General features: G+C 43.8%; 2 protein-coding genes across 3 annotated transcripts in view; both read left to right on the plus strand.

Moving 5' to 3' along the window:
• CCDC62 (coiled-coil domain containing 62) overlaps positions 1-18,997 on the plus strand; it is a 1,334,937-nt gene that overhangs the window by 557,520 nt on the left and 758,420 nt on the right. The gene's annotated exons all lie outside the window — the stretch shown is intronic.
• Positions 1-18,997, plus strand: part of DENR (density regulated re-initiation and release factor) — a 486,191-nt gene that overhangs the window by 379,219 nt on the left and 87,975 nt on the right. For both annotated transcript variants that reach the window (XM_044068910.1, XM_044068911.1), the window contains exon 6: positions 9,966-10,082. In XM_044068910.1, the coding sequence (XP_043924845.1) occupies positions 9,966-10,082 (117 nt within the window). The remainder of the gene's footprint in view (positions 1-9,965; positions 10,083-18,997) is intronic.

The following is an 18,997-nucleotide window of genomic DNA, read 5'->3' on the forward strand; positions in this document are numbered from 1 at the left end:
GACTGGACGCCTGCCTTTGGATGATTGGGTCTTGGTTTTGTTTGGGATAGCATGATCCATGCATTCCTGGAGATGTCCGTAGAATGCGTTTATACAGGATTCTGCAGTTTGGGCCGTAGTTTCCACTGGCCCTGGGGCCTTGAAGGATTCCACTTCAGATTTAAGAAGTTCGCTTTTGAGAAGTTTTTCACTGTGGTTTTCTGGGCTGGGGGTGGGGTCGGGATGTGGACATCCAGTGAAATTAATTTATGGTCTGATCTTACCAATGAGGGATATACTTCTGGTGTGGAGCATAGAGTCCCCATGTTGGTAATGATCAGGTCTAGTATGTTGTCCCCTCTTGTGGGAGTGGTGACTAGTTGTTCCATAGCATTTGAGTTTATAATTTCCAGGAACCTGTGGGGAAAGGTGCTGGGGCTTGAGTAGTGCTCCCAGTCAATGTTTGGGTAGTTGAAGTCACCCAATATAATGGTGTTCGGAGAGATCTTCATGTTCTTCAATGTTTTCAGGAAAGCCGAGTGGGATTCCTGACTTTGAGAGGGTGGTCTGTAGGATGCTATAAACTGAAAAGCAGTCTTGCCCACTGTTAGTTGCACATGGATGGTCTCCGATACTTCGTGCAACGCCACTAACCTGGAGGTGTGGATATCCTTGATAAATATGGAAACTCCCCCTCCTTTTGTGGTTCGGTCCGGGTTTTGGGGCCGAAAAGCATGATATGAGGTATAGCCTGGTAGTGCTGTGGTGCTCTCTGGAGCCTTGAACCAGGTTTCTGTCACTGCACAGATATCGATGTTCTCCATACTGAGGAGAGCTTCGAGTGCATGCATCTTGAGGTTAAGACTACTGGCGTTAAGCAGCATTACCCTTAGTTTCTTGTTCCTTGTGCTGTCTCTGGGGGTGGGTTTGACTTTTGAGCCTTGCCTAAAAAAGGCACTATGGGGGTGGCAAGAGCCTTTGCCAATATCCGAAAGCCCAGTGGTGACAGGTGCAAGCCGTCCCTAGCGAAGCAACGTGGCTTGTCGTGCATGTCATCCCAGGCTGACAGACACTGGATCCCCTTTGAATGACACCAAAATTTTAGCCAATCTACAACAAAAGGAGGAAGCTACTACAAGATAGAGCAAAATCCTTAAAAGGTAAGACACCCTTGATCACTATAAGTAAAAAACTAAGAGCTCTCATAAAATCATCCAAAGCAAATTTTGAGAGAAAAATAGCTAAAGACTCAAAAGACAATCATAAGGCCTTCTTTAGCTATGTTAGAAACCTGGGAGGAAACTCCCAGATATGCTCAGAACTAGTTCAAAATGATGTGAAGATTACTGATCCTACAGACATTGCCAACATACTGGCTGAGAGGTTCAGTGCAAACTTCTCCCCGCCCCCCAAAAGGAGAGATATCTATACCAAGCGATTGCAGCCCCCCAAACATCTCCAGCCCAAGTGAGAACTGCTCTCTCCAAAGCAAAAACACAGCATCCATGGGACCTGATGGTGTCCCGGCTGTGTGCTCCACGAACTCAACGAGGAATTAAACCCACAGCTAGGACAGCTGTTTAATCATAGTCTTACCTCTGGATACGCACTCCAGGGGTGGCGACTGCAACTGTGGTCCCACTTCACAAAGGCGGTGCCTCCACCGACCCTGGAAATTACCGCCCATTAGCTTGACAAGCCTTATCTGCAAAGCCATGGAGAGGATCATAATGGACCTCATAAATAAAGACATAGGAATTTGCAGACTTTGGATCCATCCCAGTTTGGCTTTGTCAAAGGCAGATCATGCCTTCTAAACTTGGTTGACTTTTTGAAACAGTCACCAAAGCCATTGATGAGGAAAGGCAGTCCATACAGCCTACCTCGATCTGGCGAAGGCCTTTGATACAATACCCACTCGGGTATCATTGAAAAACTCATCAGCTTAAATGTTAACCCATACATCACAAGATGGGTTGCAAACTGGCTGAGTGACAGAACCCACAGGGTCAGAGTTGCTGGCGCCATGTCAGACTCAAAGCCTGTCACAAGTGGTGTACCACAGGGCTCAGTCCTGGGCCCACTCTTGTTTGGCATCTACTTTTCAAGTACAAGCAAACACAGGAGGGTTATGGCTGACAAAGTTTGCAGATGACTGCAAACTGCGCCATAGTAGAAAACACATCTGACACAGATATCCTTCAGAAGGGTCTCACAGAAACGGATAACTGGTGCCAGAGCCATGGCCTAAAGTTAAATGCCAAAAATGCATAGTCATACCCTTCGGAAAAACAAGGTTACCCCTAGCTACCAAATAGGTGGCAATCCACTGAGTACAGAAGAAGTTATCAGGGACCTGGGGACCCAGGTTGATAGTAGTCTGTCATTCGACACCCATGTAGCTAAAGTAGTTAGGAAGACCTTCTACATTGCCCACCTTATCATGAAGGATTCTCATCTAGATCAAGGGAGGTCATAGTCTCCTATACTCATCACTCATCAGACCAATGATTGAGTACAATGCCCCATTCGGAATGTATCTGACCCGACACTTGCAGCAGCTGGAGAGGCCACAAAGTTCCTCACCAAAAGGATAAAGGGTCTCAAACATCTGTCCTATGCTGCCCGACTGAAAGAACTCCAGCTCTATTCAGTCGCCACGCTGCTCAGAGGTGACCTTTGCCTAACATACAAGGCCATGTCAAACCCAGATTTGATGAATATGCTTCACCTCAAAAATCTAGATCCGTCAGAGCCACAAGGGCGGAGACTTAAACCTCGACACGGCTATTAATAGGACGTGCTGGAGGGATAGATTCATCACCCAAAGACTCCCTATGCTGTGGAATAAAATCCCGGTATATGTGAGGCAGAGCACCTCGCTGGCCTTGTTCAAGAGAAATCTTGACCAATGGATGGGAGATCGCAGATATACCCCAGGGATTACCTCAGTGTCACTGCTCAACAGAGGCACAGCAAAATAATGGGTATAGTTCCCCATACTAAAGGGGTGGCGTAAGCCACAAAACTATGGGCTAGGCTTGTAAATGCCCTCGGGCAGATAGCCTAGTATGAACCTATGAACCTAATTGTTAAAATTGATCATTTTGTCTTTGTACTGTGGCATCATTCTAGGTGAGGGTAAGATGCTGCTCAAGGTCAGGGTCATACCAGCCTGGGTTACATGATCAGAGAGCTCCTCTGTCTCTTTTCATGTAGTCCAGGGAGGTACGTCTCAGGTCATTCACACCAGCATGTACAATGACTGAGTCATATTTGTATTTACTTTGGAGTGACCTGAGTGCTTGCGTTGTGTGGCGGATCCTAGCACCCGACAGGCAGCTCACCGTGACCTTCTCTTTATTCAGCCTGGTGAGCGGGACGTCAGTGTGTCTGACAATAGTCACCTTTTACAAGAGTATCAGGTGTGTTATTCAGCCTTAAGGGCTGTGGCTGCTTGGCACACTGACTTTGTGGGCTATGTGTTGTGCGTGTTTTGTTTTGAGGTAGTGTTTGCTTGGATGTCTGCTTTGGAGGTCTCTGTTGCTTGGGTAGATTTTTATTTAGAGTCTCCGAGTATGTTTTTGTGTATTTGTGTTTGGTTCGCTGATGTGGTGGGACTTTGATACTGGAATTGTGTTGTGTGAGGTTACCTTCTCCTCCTGACTGGTTTCACCAGTTTTGAGATGAGAGAGCTCAGCCTCCAGTTTGGCTAAATAGTTGCATCTCTCACATATATTTGAACCTGTTTGGAGGAGAGGGTTGTCCGTGTACATGAGACAGTTGTAACATTGCCTCAGAATTCCCAGATTCACCAGCTGGACTGGAGAGGAAACCATTGACTGACTTTTGGACATGCTAGAGTAATATAGGGAAACTGAATTTAAGACGGACTAATAGAGGACAGGGTAATCGTAGAGAGTATAAGAGTAAGTACTGCTTATGGTTTAATAGTGCTAACCTGTAGGATTACTTAATTGGACCAGTGAAGGGCCTTAGAATGAGAATATGGTGTTTAAATTGAGAGATAGAGCAGTTCTAAGGGAAAAAGTGAAGAGCAGACTTTGTGGAGCCAGGAATAGTTTAAACCCAATTAGGCGGAGCTACCGCTGTTGCACTATGCACAAAACCGCGCAAAAGAGGGTTTTAAGAGAGGAAGATGAAGGAGTTTGGAATTGACCCAAAATGCCCAATAAAACTACAGTTTCAAGTCAGTAATCACTCCGACAGGGGCAGGGCTGCTCAATGTTTTTCACTGCCACTGATCAACAGAGAGACTTCCCTTTAGCCCAAGCAAAAAATGGCCTCCAAGAAACTTACAAACAGTTCAAGAACAGCAAGCATGTAACTGAACTTTTTTAAATCTCAGAAAAGTGGGAAAAAAGCAAGATTTTTTTTTGTTTTGTTTTTTTCAGAGATAGCGGTTGTTCTGGTAGAGCATACCTAACTTTTGGTGGGTTTTCTTTGTTTTGTTGTACGTGGAGGTCAAATTTCAGGTTTTCGTCTATAGTAATGCCAAGAAGTTTTGCGGAGGGGACAACTTCAGTAGCAGTGTTGGTTTGGCTTAGGACTAGGAAAGCATTTTTGTCAAAGGAGAAAGCCCTAGTAGGAGGGAAGAGTAGTATTTTAGATTTGTTAGAGTTGAGGGAGAGATGGTTTTGTTGCATCCAGTTCTCTATAGTGGAAAATGCGATTTGGGTTTTGGTTAGTAGTTCAGATAGGTTAGAGGCAGCACAGACTAAGGTAGAGTCATCAGCGTATTGGATGGCAGTGTGGAGGTTATTAATAAAGATGTTGAAAAGTAAAGGTCCTAGGATGGATCCCTGGGGAACCCGGGTACCAGGGCCTCTCACGCTCCGCCGCCTGACCCTCCGCGCCACGCTCTCTCTCTCGCGGCTCCCAGGGGGGAGGGAAGGAGAGGGGTAGCGAGCGCGAGGGCAAGGGGTGGCACCCGTCCCCCCCTCGCCTCCCGGTGGCGGGAGGGAGGGGGGTCCGTCCGTCCGTTGGTGGTGGCAAGAAGGAGGAGGTAGAGTTCCCCCATCTGACTGCTTGGGATCTGTCAGATAGTTAACTGGAGAACCAGGCTAGAGAAGTGGGGGAGAGATTGAGGTTGGCGAGATGAGAGAGAAGGTGTTTATGGGAGATTGTGTCAAAAGCTTTAGATAGATCTAGCAGTAGTGTGGATACTAGTAGGCCGTAATCTCGAGCTTGATTGATTGTTCTAGGAAGGATATTAAGGCAGTTATAGTGCTGTGGCCAGGGCGAAAGCCATGTTGGGTGTGTGTTAGGAGGTGATCCTGGATTAGGAAAGGCATAAGTTGGTGGTGAACACATTTTTCCAATATTTTAGATATAGGGGATAGAAGGGCGATTGGACGGAAATTGGAAATGTTGGTGTTTTTGCCACCTTTGTGAAGAGGTAGGATGTAGGCTGAGTGCCAGAGTTTGGGTACCTGGGGAGCCCTATCTGGGGAGATCTATTTGCCTCCCCTCTCAGTTACCAACTAAAAAGATTCTGCACAAGGACTTATCACAGACAAGCATGGAAAGTGGACGACCTATCAATATATGCCTTTCCTCCACTGCCTCTCCTCCCCAAGGTGCTCCTAAAGGTCAGACAGGAGAAGCCAAAGATGATACTGATTGCCCCAGACTGGCCACACCAGTGCTGGTATCCAATACTAAGGAACTTATCTCTATACCCGTCTTGGACCTTACCTCAAATACCTCGACTACTGTCCCAGCGAAACAATCATATCGTGCACAGCCAACTCAGGACATTAAACTTGGCAGCGTGGCAGATAATGTAGTCCTACAAAAAACACCTCTCAGTAAAGCTGTGATGGATGTCTTTCTGGAAGTCAGAAGGCCTAGTAATAGAAAGTCGTATGCTGGAAAATGGAAGAGATTCTGTGCCTGGAACCAGGCACAAGGAACTGATACAGCGATACCAAATATTCCTCAGATTTTGCAATACTTAACTGAGATGCTGGACAAAGGCCTATCTTTTTCATCAATTAAAATTCATGCCTCTGCCATTTCTGCTCATTACACTACAGAGCCACCACTTTTTTCTCGCCCTTTATTAAGGCAGTACCTCAGAGGAGCCAAAAATTTAAGGCCCCCAAGGAGACTACCAGTACCTGCATGGGACCTCAACTATGTCTTGGAAAAGCTCACCCTGCCTCCTTCTGAGCCAGGTGCTACTGCTGATATGAAGTTTTTATCTTGGAAAACAGCTCTGTTCTTAGCAATTACTTCTGCAAGATGAGTTTCAGAGCTACAGGCGCTCATGGCTGTGGAACCTTTCATCATTTTTCATCCAGACAGGGTCTCCCTGAGGACAAACCCAACATTTATGCCTAAAGTAGTGTCCAGTGTGGCTCTTAACCAAGCCATCCATCTGCCAACCTTTTACCCAAATCCACAGAACAAGGGGGAGATAATTCTGCATTCTTTGGACGTACACAGACAGCTTAGATTCTACTTGGACAGAACCAAAGCTTTCAGGAAGACAGAGCAATTAGAGTCTATATTAGAATATCGAAAGATGTAAACACTGAATGTTTAAATGTCGAACTGTATTCAGCGAAAGCTGAAAACAATGAACATACAGAACAGCTAATTTTTTCCTCGGGAAAAAATTTGCTGTTCCAAAACACATACACACAACACAAGCACACCAAACAAACAGCAATCCACACACATACACCTAAAATCTTACACCTAACCTCTACACTAAACTATACACACAACACTAACTATCCACTTACCTTATCCCAAACCCTAACCCTAAGGTCTGTCACTACCGCACACTCACCCACGCCCTAACCTTAACTCGCGTACCCCGCCCTTACCCTCACGTCCACGCAATCGCACACTTATCTGATCTGCACCCTAACCCTCACATCCACACAGTCGCACACATACCTAACCCGCTCCCTAACCCTAACTCACCTAACCCACCCTAACCCTCACATCCACATAATCGCACACATACCTAACCCGCACCCTAACTAACCTAATCCACACTTAATCGCACACTTACCTGAAGCCAACCCGTAACTTTCCACCACAGTGCTGAAAATACCGAATCAACAGAAATGGACAACCGAATTCTTTCCCTAGGAAAAAAATCGGTTTTCTGATGCTTCGATATTTTCAGCTTTTGCTGAATACAGTTCGACATTTAAACATTCGGTGCTTACATCTTAAGATATTCTAATATAGACCCAGCAATTACTAGTGGCATATGCTGCAGGATCAGAAGGAAAGCCTAAGTGGTTAGGCTACTGCATTCATTTCTGCTACTTACACCATGGCAAGCCAGTGCCTAAGGGCATTAGGCCTCATTCCACCAGAGCTGCAGCCACCTCAGCAGCCTTTCTCAGGGGAGTACCAACCAGAGACATTTTAGAAGCAGCTACTTTGAGTTCAGTGCACACCTTTACAAAGCATTATCATCTGCCACTCTACTCTAAATCCAGGGCAGGCTTTGCCACTGCAGTTCTGCAGGGCCTCATAGCCGCTCCTACTGCTGTCTAGTTCCAGCCTCCCAACCATAGCTTTGGGACTCTATCCAAATGTAATGACTGCAACATGAAACACGAAGAACATAGTACAGTTGTGTACACATCATAAATGTGGATGTTAGAGTGTATTCACTGTTGCAGTCCAGGTTACCCATCCGCCTTCCCCCTTTTTTTCTTTTGGATCTTACCTTTCCTTCTCTGATTTATACTACCTATGTGGTGTATTTGCTTATAGATGAAGGTAAATTTTATATTGGTGTATTTCTGAAATATATATATATATATATATATATATATATATATATATATATGTGTATGTATGTATGTATGTATATGTTTGGCTACCCTTTTTGGGGGCACCTGACATCTGGGGCAAGAAAAACTGAAGAAAATGGCGGCTGCTTCTTTTATACCCCTGACGTCAGGGAAGGGGTGACAGCAGCCGATGCAGGACCCCAAGACTTTAGAATTCAGGCCGGCTGAGGGCAGCCTGCCAGCAGGATTACCCTAATGTAATGACTGCAACAGTGAATACACTCTAACATCTACATTTATGGTAAGTGTACACAGCTGTTCTTTCTCCCTACTTCTCAATGTAGCCAAGGGCAGCGACTACAAGTTGCTCCATAAGGTGAACCTTCCGACACAACAAAAAGGATCCCTCATCCACCCACACTTGCAGATGTTGTCACTGACACTGTGGGTGATAAACTTCTAATTCCCTTCAGGCACCACTACTCAGAGGACGTACTTCCAGTCCTGGGGGAAGCCAAGGAAACCTACTACAAAAAAATCATACTTTGCTAAATGGGAAAGATTTTCAAAATTGTCTGGACAACGGCAGGGATCCGTGCATCACAAACCCCCCAGTTATTGCCTATGTGTGTTAATTAGTAAAGGGCGGACTCTCTTACTCTAGAGTGAAAGTCCACCTTTCGGCAACCTCAGCTGTCTGTCACTAGACCCTCCCCTACACGCCAGGCTTGATGTGAAGCTATTCTTAAAAGGGGTCTTGCGCATCAGCCATCCAAGAAAACCCATTCCACCACCCTGGAACCTGAATTTCATCCTGGAAAATCTAACCCAGTCTCCATTTGAACCTGCTAGTATGAGTACTCTGCAAATGTGCACATGGAGGACAGTCCCGCTAGTGGCCATATCTTCAGTTAGAAGGGTGTCTGAATTATAGGCCCTAATGGCCTGCCCCCATACACTACCTTCCAGAAGGACAGGATAACACTAAGAACTAACCCTTCCTTTATGGCGAAGGTGGTGTCTGAATTACATGCCCTAATGGCCTGCCCTCCATACACTACCTTTCACAAGGACAGGGTAACATTAAGAACTGATCCTTCCTTTATGTCGAAGATGGTCAATGATCTGTCCTTAAACAAATCTGTTCATCTACCCACCTTCTACTCCTCTCCTACCAATGATAGCGAGGCAACACTCCACTCCCTGGATGTAACAGGCAGCTAAGGTTTTACCTAGACAAAATCCATTAGAAAATCCAATCGGATTTTTGTTTCCTTCCACCCCAGGGCCCTGGGCAAGGCAGTCTCCAAACAAACCATCACATGTTGGATTAGAAAAGCCATTTGTCTATGTTCACTCCATGTCAAAAAGCTCCCACAGGGAGTTAAAGTTCACTCCACCAGGACAGTGGCATCCTCCATAGCCTTCTTAAAAGGCCTGGATACCACTTTCATACTAGAAGCCGCCACAAGGTCTACCATTCACACTTTCACCAAACACTACAAGTTAGACAATTTCTCCAGAGCACGTGCAGGATTTGCTAGAGCAGTCCTGCAGGGCTTTGTGAAATCAGCCTCTTCTACCTCCACCCTTCCTTCCAACTAAGCTGTGGTACTCTCCCACACCAAGAATACTGCAACACAGGAATAGAAGGACATAGAATAGTTGTGTAAAGTCTTACTATAGCCATATATGTCCTCTTCCGTGTTGCAGTATTCCTTCCCACCCACCAAACCCTCTTATCCTTTCTCTCTCTGTTCCTGATCTCTCTTAGGGGGGGGTTATACCCTATCCTGTGACCTATTTAACCACATAATGGCTTCCTTGACTGACATCACTGGCTACTCCCTCCAGCCGGGATTTCAAGTTCTGAGGTCTCTGCGTGCAGACATCACGTTTAATATCCCTGGTTTATGGCCCTATGTGTGACGTGTCCCACGCAATTACAACAGCCAAGCAGACACTTTTGTAATAGGAGCTGACGTACGGGTCGCTTGAGGCGGAAAGTCCCACACCAACAATACTGCAACGCGGAAAAGGACATCTGTGGTTATGGTAAGATTTTACACGACTGTTTGTGAGCCATGCCGATTTGGTGTACTGTAGTATACAAAAGATGATTAAGTGCTTTTCTTTGTTGAGGGGGGGACATGCATGCATGGAGTAACAATGTTTCAAGTACACATTTTTTTCTTTAAGGCGGTAGAGGTCAAATTAAACAGAAAAAGCGAACAGTACCTCAGAAGGTTACAATAGCCAAAATACCAAGAGCAAAGAAGAAATATGTAACAAGAGTATGCGGCCTTGCAACATTTGGTAAGTCTTAAACTGTATACAAAAGAATCTCTCTCACTTTTGAGAGACTTGACAGAAGTTACACTTTGTAAATTTGTTTTACTATTTTCTTAACTGTTTTTGGAAGCTGTATCATGTGTGAGATCTGCATCACTGTGGGTTGCATGAACCTTTTCTAGCATCAACACCAGAGAAGGGAAGCATCAGTTCGAAAAGGTGTGTTTTGGGCTAAATAACTACCTTTCCATTTTTAACAGTTGTTCAGGAGTAAAAAGACAGTATAAAATGTATTTCAAGATTTAAAAAAAAATCTTAAATATTGTCTTAGTGATGCAGATAATTAAATTAAAGGGTATGTTACGGTAAGCTGGCTGAAGCAGATGGTGTATGAAAGGATCAGACAGAGCCTGTCACGAGGCTGCGGTACATAAGCAGATACACCAGCACAAAAATCTGCAGGTGCTCCTGCTGCTTTATATGTGGCCACTGAGGCCCCCGTATTATTTATATTTGCTTACGGGGTAGTTGGCCCTTACCCGCTGAGCAGTGCACGATGTTTTGTTCTGCTGTCATCATTTTGCTGTCCCATGCTGCACTGCCTGGCAGTCTGTGTTCAGTGGATGTCTGTACATCTGTACACCACCTTTCCCTTCTGCTAGGGATTGCCTTGCAGTTCTGCGTAGCTGTTAGAAGTCCTCCTTTAAGCACAAGCTCATGTTTGTCAGTGTGTGTTGCCTTCAGAGTTGAGGACTAGGCACTGTAGCCACTGACAGTTGCCCCACCTCACACCCCCACTTTGGAAACAGGTTTTGAAGAAGATGCAATTTATGCTGAGAATTTGTAGAAGGTTGCTTCATGACAGCTTTGAGAATAGTTTTGCTACCATGAAATAATTTAAGAAGGCAACTAAATTGGTCCTTCTCTGACCCTCGGCCAAGATTTTGGTTACAGTGACAAAGAAAATTCAAGCATACATGGGTAGCCGGTCATTTGTCATGTTTCTGAATGGAAATGAGAATTCCTGAATTGAACTCGTACGGTCATTGGGAAATCGTGCAAACGTCACCCAAATGGTGACTTGCAATCAGGACTAAACTTCAGACTTTGATGGCGAGGAGAAAAAGCCATGAGCCCCTTTGCTGCAGCAATAATTTCCAGAATATGGCGTGTACTTTACATTTTTTCTACTTGACTCATTCATTAGGGTATTGTATTTCGTTATTGCAGCTGTCTACTTGTTTCATTCAGAATGTAGCTGCAGAGTATATCTATTTGTGCTACTTGGCCTCATTAATAACAGATGTATAAAAACGAACCAACCATACACAGCTGTAGCTTAATACAAAGGCTTATTTATTATAACAAATATAAACAGGTTAGCACTTTCATGCAGTCCTCTGCACTTCATCAGGCCATAAAAAAACAGATTAATAAGTTCCTTTAAATAACACAATCAATTATAATCAACCAATAAAAAAGTTGAACAAATGGAGCAATTTCCTTGCCTTAAGGGCAGAGAGAGATGGTGTAGCCAAATCCTTTCTCCAGTAGAAATGCGGGGAAAAATGAATAGACAGGCTTATTCTAATGCTAAACTGCTGTTAACTTACACCAGTGATAAAGGTAGGAGTTGCACTATAGTATGGAAAAATTACGCTGTGTTAATAACAGATGAGTCTGTCAAAAGGGTAGTAGGTACTACACCCTGTTCTCTCTCTTTGAAGAAACTTATGTTATTGTAATCCAAAGCAAAATGCACTTTGCAGTAGGAAAGGAACATTTGTATATCATAATTGTAGTGCTTGCAAGTTTATTTCAGATAGCAGTATGTTACATCCAGTAACAGGTAGATGTTTTATACCTATATTTTATGCAGACTGTATGTCTGAAAACTTTACCTAGCTATGTGTATAATTTTGTAGTTGTTTCTACATAGGAAAGACAAATCACTCTTTAAAAGACAGGATCTCAGAGCATATAAGAGCAATTCATATGAGTGACACTGTTAATACTTTAAATAAGCATATTAGTGAATTTCCGACACAGATTTTTTTATGGTTTTACAAAAGCTAAATGTCACCCCTACAGAAGGTGATCTGGTAAATCAAGTTGAATTAATGGAATTAATTTGGATTATTTGTATGCAAGCCCGTAAACCACCAGGGCTCAATACATCTGTTTCTTTAAAACCTGCCCTTAAGGCAAGGAGATTACTCCATTGGTTCAGCTTTTTATTGGTTGATTATAATTGATTGTATTATTTAAAGGAACTTATTATCTGTGTGTTTTATTGTCTGATGAAGTGCAGTGGACTGCATGAAAGTACTAACCTGGTTTTATTTGTGGAATAAATAAACCTTTGTATTAAGCTACAGGTGTGGATGGTTGGTTCATTTTTATGCATTTGTTTTTACTGTTTCTTGGACTTTACTTCAAACCACCCTTTATCCTGGAGATTATCATTTTTATATTCTGTTTTATATACTTGGCCTGATTTTCTTATCATAATTTTATTAACTGAACTGCACTCTGTGGTAAATATTTAAAGTACATGACAGACTGTATTAAATAGATTTATCCCAGTAATGAATAATACAACTATTTTGAGACACTTTCATCATGCAACTGTAGTAATTCATGGTATATTCCATAGCCTTATGTTTCTACACATCTATGGTGAGTTAACTCTCCTAAATTCCTTTACAACATGTCTGTTCAACCACCATTCAAGCAAACTTTCATGCTTCAAATTCCACCCTTTCTCATAACAATGATTTTATTTGTACAAGCAGGTGACATTCAGCTAGAAATCTGGACTCTGCAACACTTCCATTGATAATACAAGCATTTGCAATGTGCACATCAGAAGCCCACAAGTGTAATTCCGACTTCGACAAAACAGCCCTTCAATCAGTTCTGTCTGTTACTGAACCTTGATGAAAAGAGGTCTCTTTGCTATCCCTTTATTTCTTCCAGAAGTCTGCAGTCTTCCATGACAGCCACCCTGAACCGTGGCTCTGTGGCACAGTACCATGGCACTGTGAGTACCATATCACAACTGACAAAACTGTTACGTTTTTAATTTTCAGGAATTCCATTACTGGCACAGACCATAACGGGAAATTTACTTTAAATGACTATATCTAAGCATGCAAAAAATTTCATTGGTACAATGTCCATTCCATACTACTCTGCTGTGTCTTTTAAAACCTTCTTGATAAACTAATGAACTTCCCATTGACAAAACGCAGTAATAATATTGAGGCCTAAACCTTCACTTAACCTGGCTCCCCTTAAACTTGTGCCCCATCTCCATCATGCCTGCCATTGACAAAATATATAAAAACTAATTTGCACTCATGTCTGTAACTGTCTTGAAACCTACAGGATAATCCCCTTCAAGTAGTGTGGCTTCTTGACTGACTGTAGCTTTCAGACTGATGTATACACCATCGCAGGTAACATCCTCATTACCATCGCAGGTAACATCCTCATTACCACTGCTGTTATCGATCTAACCAAAGCGTCCACTCTTGTTGAGTCTCCCCTCCTGCTTAACTCACCTCTGCAGTAATCTCCACTCCTACTTAACTCACCTTTCTAGGAATCTCCCCTTTTACTTAACTCACCTCTGAAGGAATCAATCAAGCTTTAAGTCGCAGAAGGAGTACAGATTGAAGTGGACATGAATGATGAAACGGGGGGGGGGGTAGGGGGTCATAAAGTAAGGAGTGAAGGAGAACAGTCACAGCCATATAGAATATTATATGTACAAAGGAGCAGAAAATATTTTGTGAAGTTGGCTAACACAGGGATGGGAAAAAGAGATTTTACCAATAAGAATGATTGTAAGTAGGGGCACAGAAAATGGGCAAGATGGGGTGGAATTTATAGGTGAAAATTAGCAAAGGAACAAATGTATTGTGAGGAAGTACGGGAAAAGTTAAAGTGGGTTGGAGACCGCATTCCGTGCTACGGATTGGTAATGGAATATATACACAGAGAAAGGAATAGGGGAGCATTAGTTGAGACTGGTTGAGTTTATAACCGAGTCTAGAACAGGAAATGTGGTAAAACAAATGGATAGTTAGGGCATATGAAATTATGCATGCGAACTATAAAAAGCAAACAAAAGAGGTTTAAAAAGACGGTCATACGAGAATGGAAGGGTAATATGCAGAGAAACAACGGGAGAATACTTATGGTTCCCAAGTACAAATCAAAATCTACAAGTTTAGGATTTTTATACCCCAAATAGATTTCAGAGAATTTTTCCACATGTAGACAGAAATTGCTGCAGATGTGATGGGGAAGAGAGGGGTACCTAGGGACATGTTTTATTTTGTAAATGTAACACACCTGGCAACATTTATTTATTTATTTATTTTATATATATTTTTGAGAATGTGAAGTGCTGATAGATTTTAGAAATTCCCAACAGAGTACTTTGTCAGAAGTGTTGGGGATGAAATTATTTTAACTAAGGGAATGATTCTTTTAATGTAGAATATAGAAACTCAGTTTGCTAGACACAAAAATGCTCTACTAAGTTCATAGTTTCATAGGTAGGTACTAGGCTATTGGCCCTGGGGCTTATGTAAGCCTAGACAAAAAGGTTCCCTGGCTTTCACCACCCAAGAAAATTATTTTCCTGTGTCCCTGTCGAGCAGTGCTGCAGAGGTGATCCCCGGGGTGAATTTTCTATTTCCCATCCAGTCGTCAAGGTTTTTCTTAGAGGGCCAATGAGGAGCTTTGCTTGACCTGAATGGGTAGTTTGTTCCAGAGTATGGGAAGTCTCTGGTACAGGAATCTATCCCTTCAGCATGTTCTGTTTATTGTGGTGACAAGGTTCATAGGTAGGTACTAGGCTATCTGCCCGAGGGCATTCATAAGCCTAGCCAGAGTGTGTCCGCTTTCGCTGCCCCATTGATTAATTAACTGAGCCTCTGTCAAGAAGAGCCAATGAAGTGATCCCAGGGGTGTATTTTCTGTTACCCATCCACTCGTCAAGGTTTCTCTTGAAGAGTGTTAGTGAGGGGCTGTGCCCAACGTAGTTCGGAATTTTGTTCCAAAGCATCGGGAGTCTATATGACAGGAATCTATCCCTCCAGCATGTTCTATTTTTTGTTGTGGCGAGGTTTAGCTCACTAGAACGAGTGGCTCACAGTGACTTGGATTTCTTTAGGTGGAGCATGTCCGTCAATTCTGAGTTGGACATGGCTTTGTAAGTCAGGCAGAGATCACCTCTGAGTAAGCGATATGCGACTGAGTACAGCTGGAGTTTTTCCAGTCAGGCTGCATAGGACATATGTTTTGAGGCCAGTAATCCTCTTGGCGAGGTACTTTTGTTGTCTTTCCAGCTGTTGGAAGTGTCTTGTGAGGTACTTCCCAAATGGAGCATTGTACTCTATGATGGGTCTGATGAGTGACTAGTAGAGGGGCACTATAACCTCTTTATTTCTAGATGCAAACCCTTTAGTAATTTGATGGGCTACATAGAAGGATTTCCTAACTACTTTGGCAATATGATTGTCAAAGGAGAGATTACTATATACCTGGGTCCTCGTATCTCTTATTACCTCTTCTGTATTAAGGAGGCTGCCACCTATATGGTAATTCATGGGTGTTTTGTTTTTCCCAAATGGGATGACTATGCATTTTTTGGCATTTAGCTTGAGACCATGACTTTGACACCAGGTGTCCATCTCAGTAAGGCCCTTTTGGAGAATGTCCGTGTCAGCCGGAGAGTCCGTTATGGCTCCCAGTTTGCAGTCATCGGCGTACTTGGTTAGCCATAGTCCTCCTGTGTTTGCCTGTACTTCTGAGAAGTACATGCCAAACAGTAGGGGTCCCAGGACCGAGCCTTGTGGGACACCACTTGTGACTTGTTTAGAGTCGGACCTGGAGCCCGCTATTCTTACCGTGTGAGTTTTGTGTCTGTAAGCCAGTTGGCAACCCAGCTCGTGACGTAGGGGTTTATGTTCAGGCTGGTGAGTTTTTCTATAATTCCCGAGTGGGGAATGGTGTCAGAAGCTTTGGCGAGGTCAAGGTAGGCTGTGTGAACTACCTTCCCCTCATCTATGGCCTTGGTGACTGTCTCAAAGAAGTCAACCGGGTTTAGTAGGCATGATCTGCTCGTAACAAAGCCGAACTGGGTTGGGTCAAGTGTTTGGAGGTTCCCACTGTCTTTGTTAATGAGTTCCATGATGATGCGCTCCATAGCCTTGCAGACCAGGCTAGTCAGGCTTATGGGGCAATAGTTACCAGGGTCATTTGTGGCCCTTCCTTTGTGGGGTGGAGTAACCGTTGTGCGCCATCCTATGGGCACGTAGCCTGTGGAGAGGCTAAGGTTGAACAGTGTGTTTAGTTGAGGAGTTAGTTCGTTCTGTAGTTTGTGCAAGACGCAGCCTGGGACACCATCTGGCCCCATTGACGCTGTGCTTTTTTACTTTTGAAAGGGCTGTTTTCACCTGTGTCTGTGATTTCCGGGACACTACACTTTTCCGGTATTGTGGGCCCTTTTGGGGGTGAGAGGAGGGTGAAGTTTGCACTGAATCTTATCTGCCAGGATATTGGCAATATCAGTGGGTTCAGTATATTTTGTGCTATTTTGCACTAGCTCAGAGCATATATGTATGAGTTGCCACTTAGATTCTTGACATAGCTAAAGAAGGCTTTGTGGTTATCTTTCGAATCCTGGATTTTTTTGCTTTCGAACTTGGCCTTGGATGATTTTATGAGGGACCTTAGTTTCTTACTGATACTGATCAGGGATGTCTTTCCTTCTTGGGATTTGCTTTTTTCTGAACTAGTGTCCTCCTTCTATTGTATAGCCTGTTTATGGCAGGGGTCCACCAGACTGGTTTCCTTCTGTTAGGGGAGTGAGTCTTGGTTTTGTTAGGGATGGCACGATCCATGCATCATTTTAGGTGCTCATAGAGTGCATTTGTAAAGGTTCCTGTACCTTGGACACTGTTATCCTTTAGCGTGGGGGCTGTGAAACTTACCACCTCTGCCTTAAGTAAGGTGAAGTTTGCTTTAGAAAAGTTTTTCACTGTGGTTTCCTTGGTTTGGAGGTGGGTGTGTGGTGTGGACATCCAAAGTGATTAGTTTATGGTCTGATCTAACCAGTGACTGACCTCCGGTGTGGAACCTGTCGCCCATGTTGGTGATGACCAGGTCCAATATGTTTTCACTTCTGGTAGGGGGGTTTACCAGCTGATCCATGGCATTTGAGTTGATAAATTCCAGGAAGCATTGGACCTGGGAGTTTCTACTTGAGTAGTTTTCCCAGTTAATGGTAGGGTAATTGAAATCGCCCAATATCAGGGTGTTCAGTAGGACCTTCATGTTTTCCAGTGTCTCCAGAAAGGTGGAGTGGTGGTCCTTGGGTCATGGAGGGTGATCTGTAACAGGCCACAATTTGCATTGCAGCTTTGCCTGATGTTAGTTGCGCATGGATGATCTCTGAGGTGTCATGCTGCGCCACTAACCTGGAGGTGTAGGTATCCTTGATGAATATGGGTACACCACCCCCTCCTTTTGTGTTTCGGTCCATGTTCTGTGGCCGAAATGTGTGGTATGAGTTGTAGCCCGGTAGTGCTGGAGTACTCTGTGAAGCCTTGAACCAGGCTTCAGTTACTGCACAGATGTCAGTGTTCTCCATACTGAGTGCTTTGAGCGCGTGCATTTTGAGATTTAAACTCCTGGCATTGAGTAGCGTAACCCTCATTTTTTTATTTGTGCTGTTTACGGAGGTGGGTTTGACTTTTGAGCCTTGCCTAAAAAAGGCACTATGGGGTCAGCAAGAGCCTTGGTCAGTATTCGAAAGCCTAGGGGTGACAGGTGCAAGCCGTCTCTAGCGAAGCATCGAGGCTTGTCGAGCATGTCGTCCCAGGCTAAAAGACACTGGGTTTCCTTTGAATGACACCAGAAGCTTAGCCAATTGTTTAAATTGATCATTTTTTCTTTATATTGCAGTATCATTCTTGGTGAGGGCAAGATGCTACTCAGGGTTAGGATCATACCCGCCTGGGTTACATGATCAGAGAGCTCTTCCATGTCGCTTTTCATGTAGTCCAGGGAGGTACGTCTCAGGTCATTCACACCAACATGAACAATGACACAAGTCATATTTGTTCTTGTTCTGGAGTGACCTGAGTGCTTGTGTTATGTGGCGGATTCTGGCTTCCGACAGGCAGCTAACAGTAACCTTCTCCTTGTCCAGCCTAGTGAGTGGGACGTCAGTGTGCCTGACTATAGAGTCGCCTATTACTGGTATATGAGGTATGTTAATTTGCCTTAAAGGCTGTGATTGTGCGGCTCTTAGTGAGGTATTTAGGTCCCTGGAGCGTGTGGTTCGGAGGGGTTGGGAGTCCTTTAAGTGCAGTATGTCCAACAGCTTTGGGTTTGACGTAGCTTTTTATGTTAGGCAGAGATTGTCTGTGAGTAGGAGATATGTGACAGAGTAGAGCTGGAGTTTTTTGAGACTGTCTGCATAAGGCATTTGTTTGAGACCGGTAATCCTCTTTTTGTGAGGTATTTTTGTGGCCTTTCCAGTTGTTGTAGATGTCTTGTGAGGTACATAACAAAAGGGGCGTTGTACTCTATAATGGGTCTAATAAGTGATGAGTAGAGGGGAACAATGACCTCTTTTTTTTCTGGATGAGAAATCTTTTGTGATGGTGTGCCACATAGAAGGATTTCCTGACTACTGTGGCGATGTGGTCATCAAAGTTTATTGCTTTTGGCTGCCAGAAAAGCAATTCTTAGGAAATGGAAGTCAAAAACAAAACCAAATGCAATAGAAATGTTGCAAAGGGCATACAATAATTGGAGGTGGTGTCTTTAGAAAAGGGAAATGGCAAATTACATAGAAATAAATGGAATCTGTGGGCAGAATAATGTTCAGTCCAAGGAGTGATATTGCAGGGAAG

This window comes from Protopterus annectens, chromosome 4.part0 (genome assembly GCF_019279795.1).
Source record: "Protopterus annectens isolate FY-2018-M chromosome 4.part0, PAN1.0, whole genome shotgun sequence".
In the NCBI taxonomy this organism is placed as follows: Eukaryota; Metazoa; Chordata; order Ceratodontiformes; family Protopteridae; genus Protopterus; species Protopterus annectens.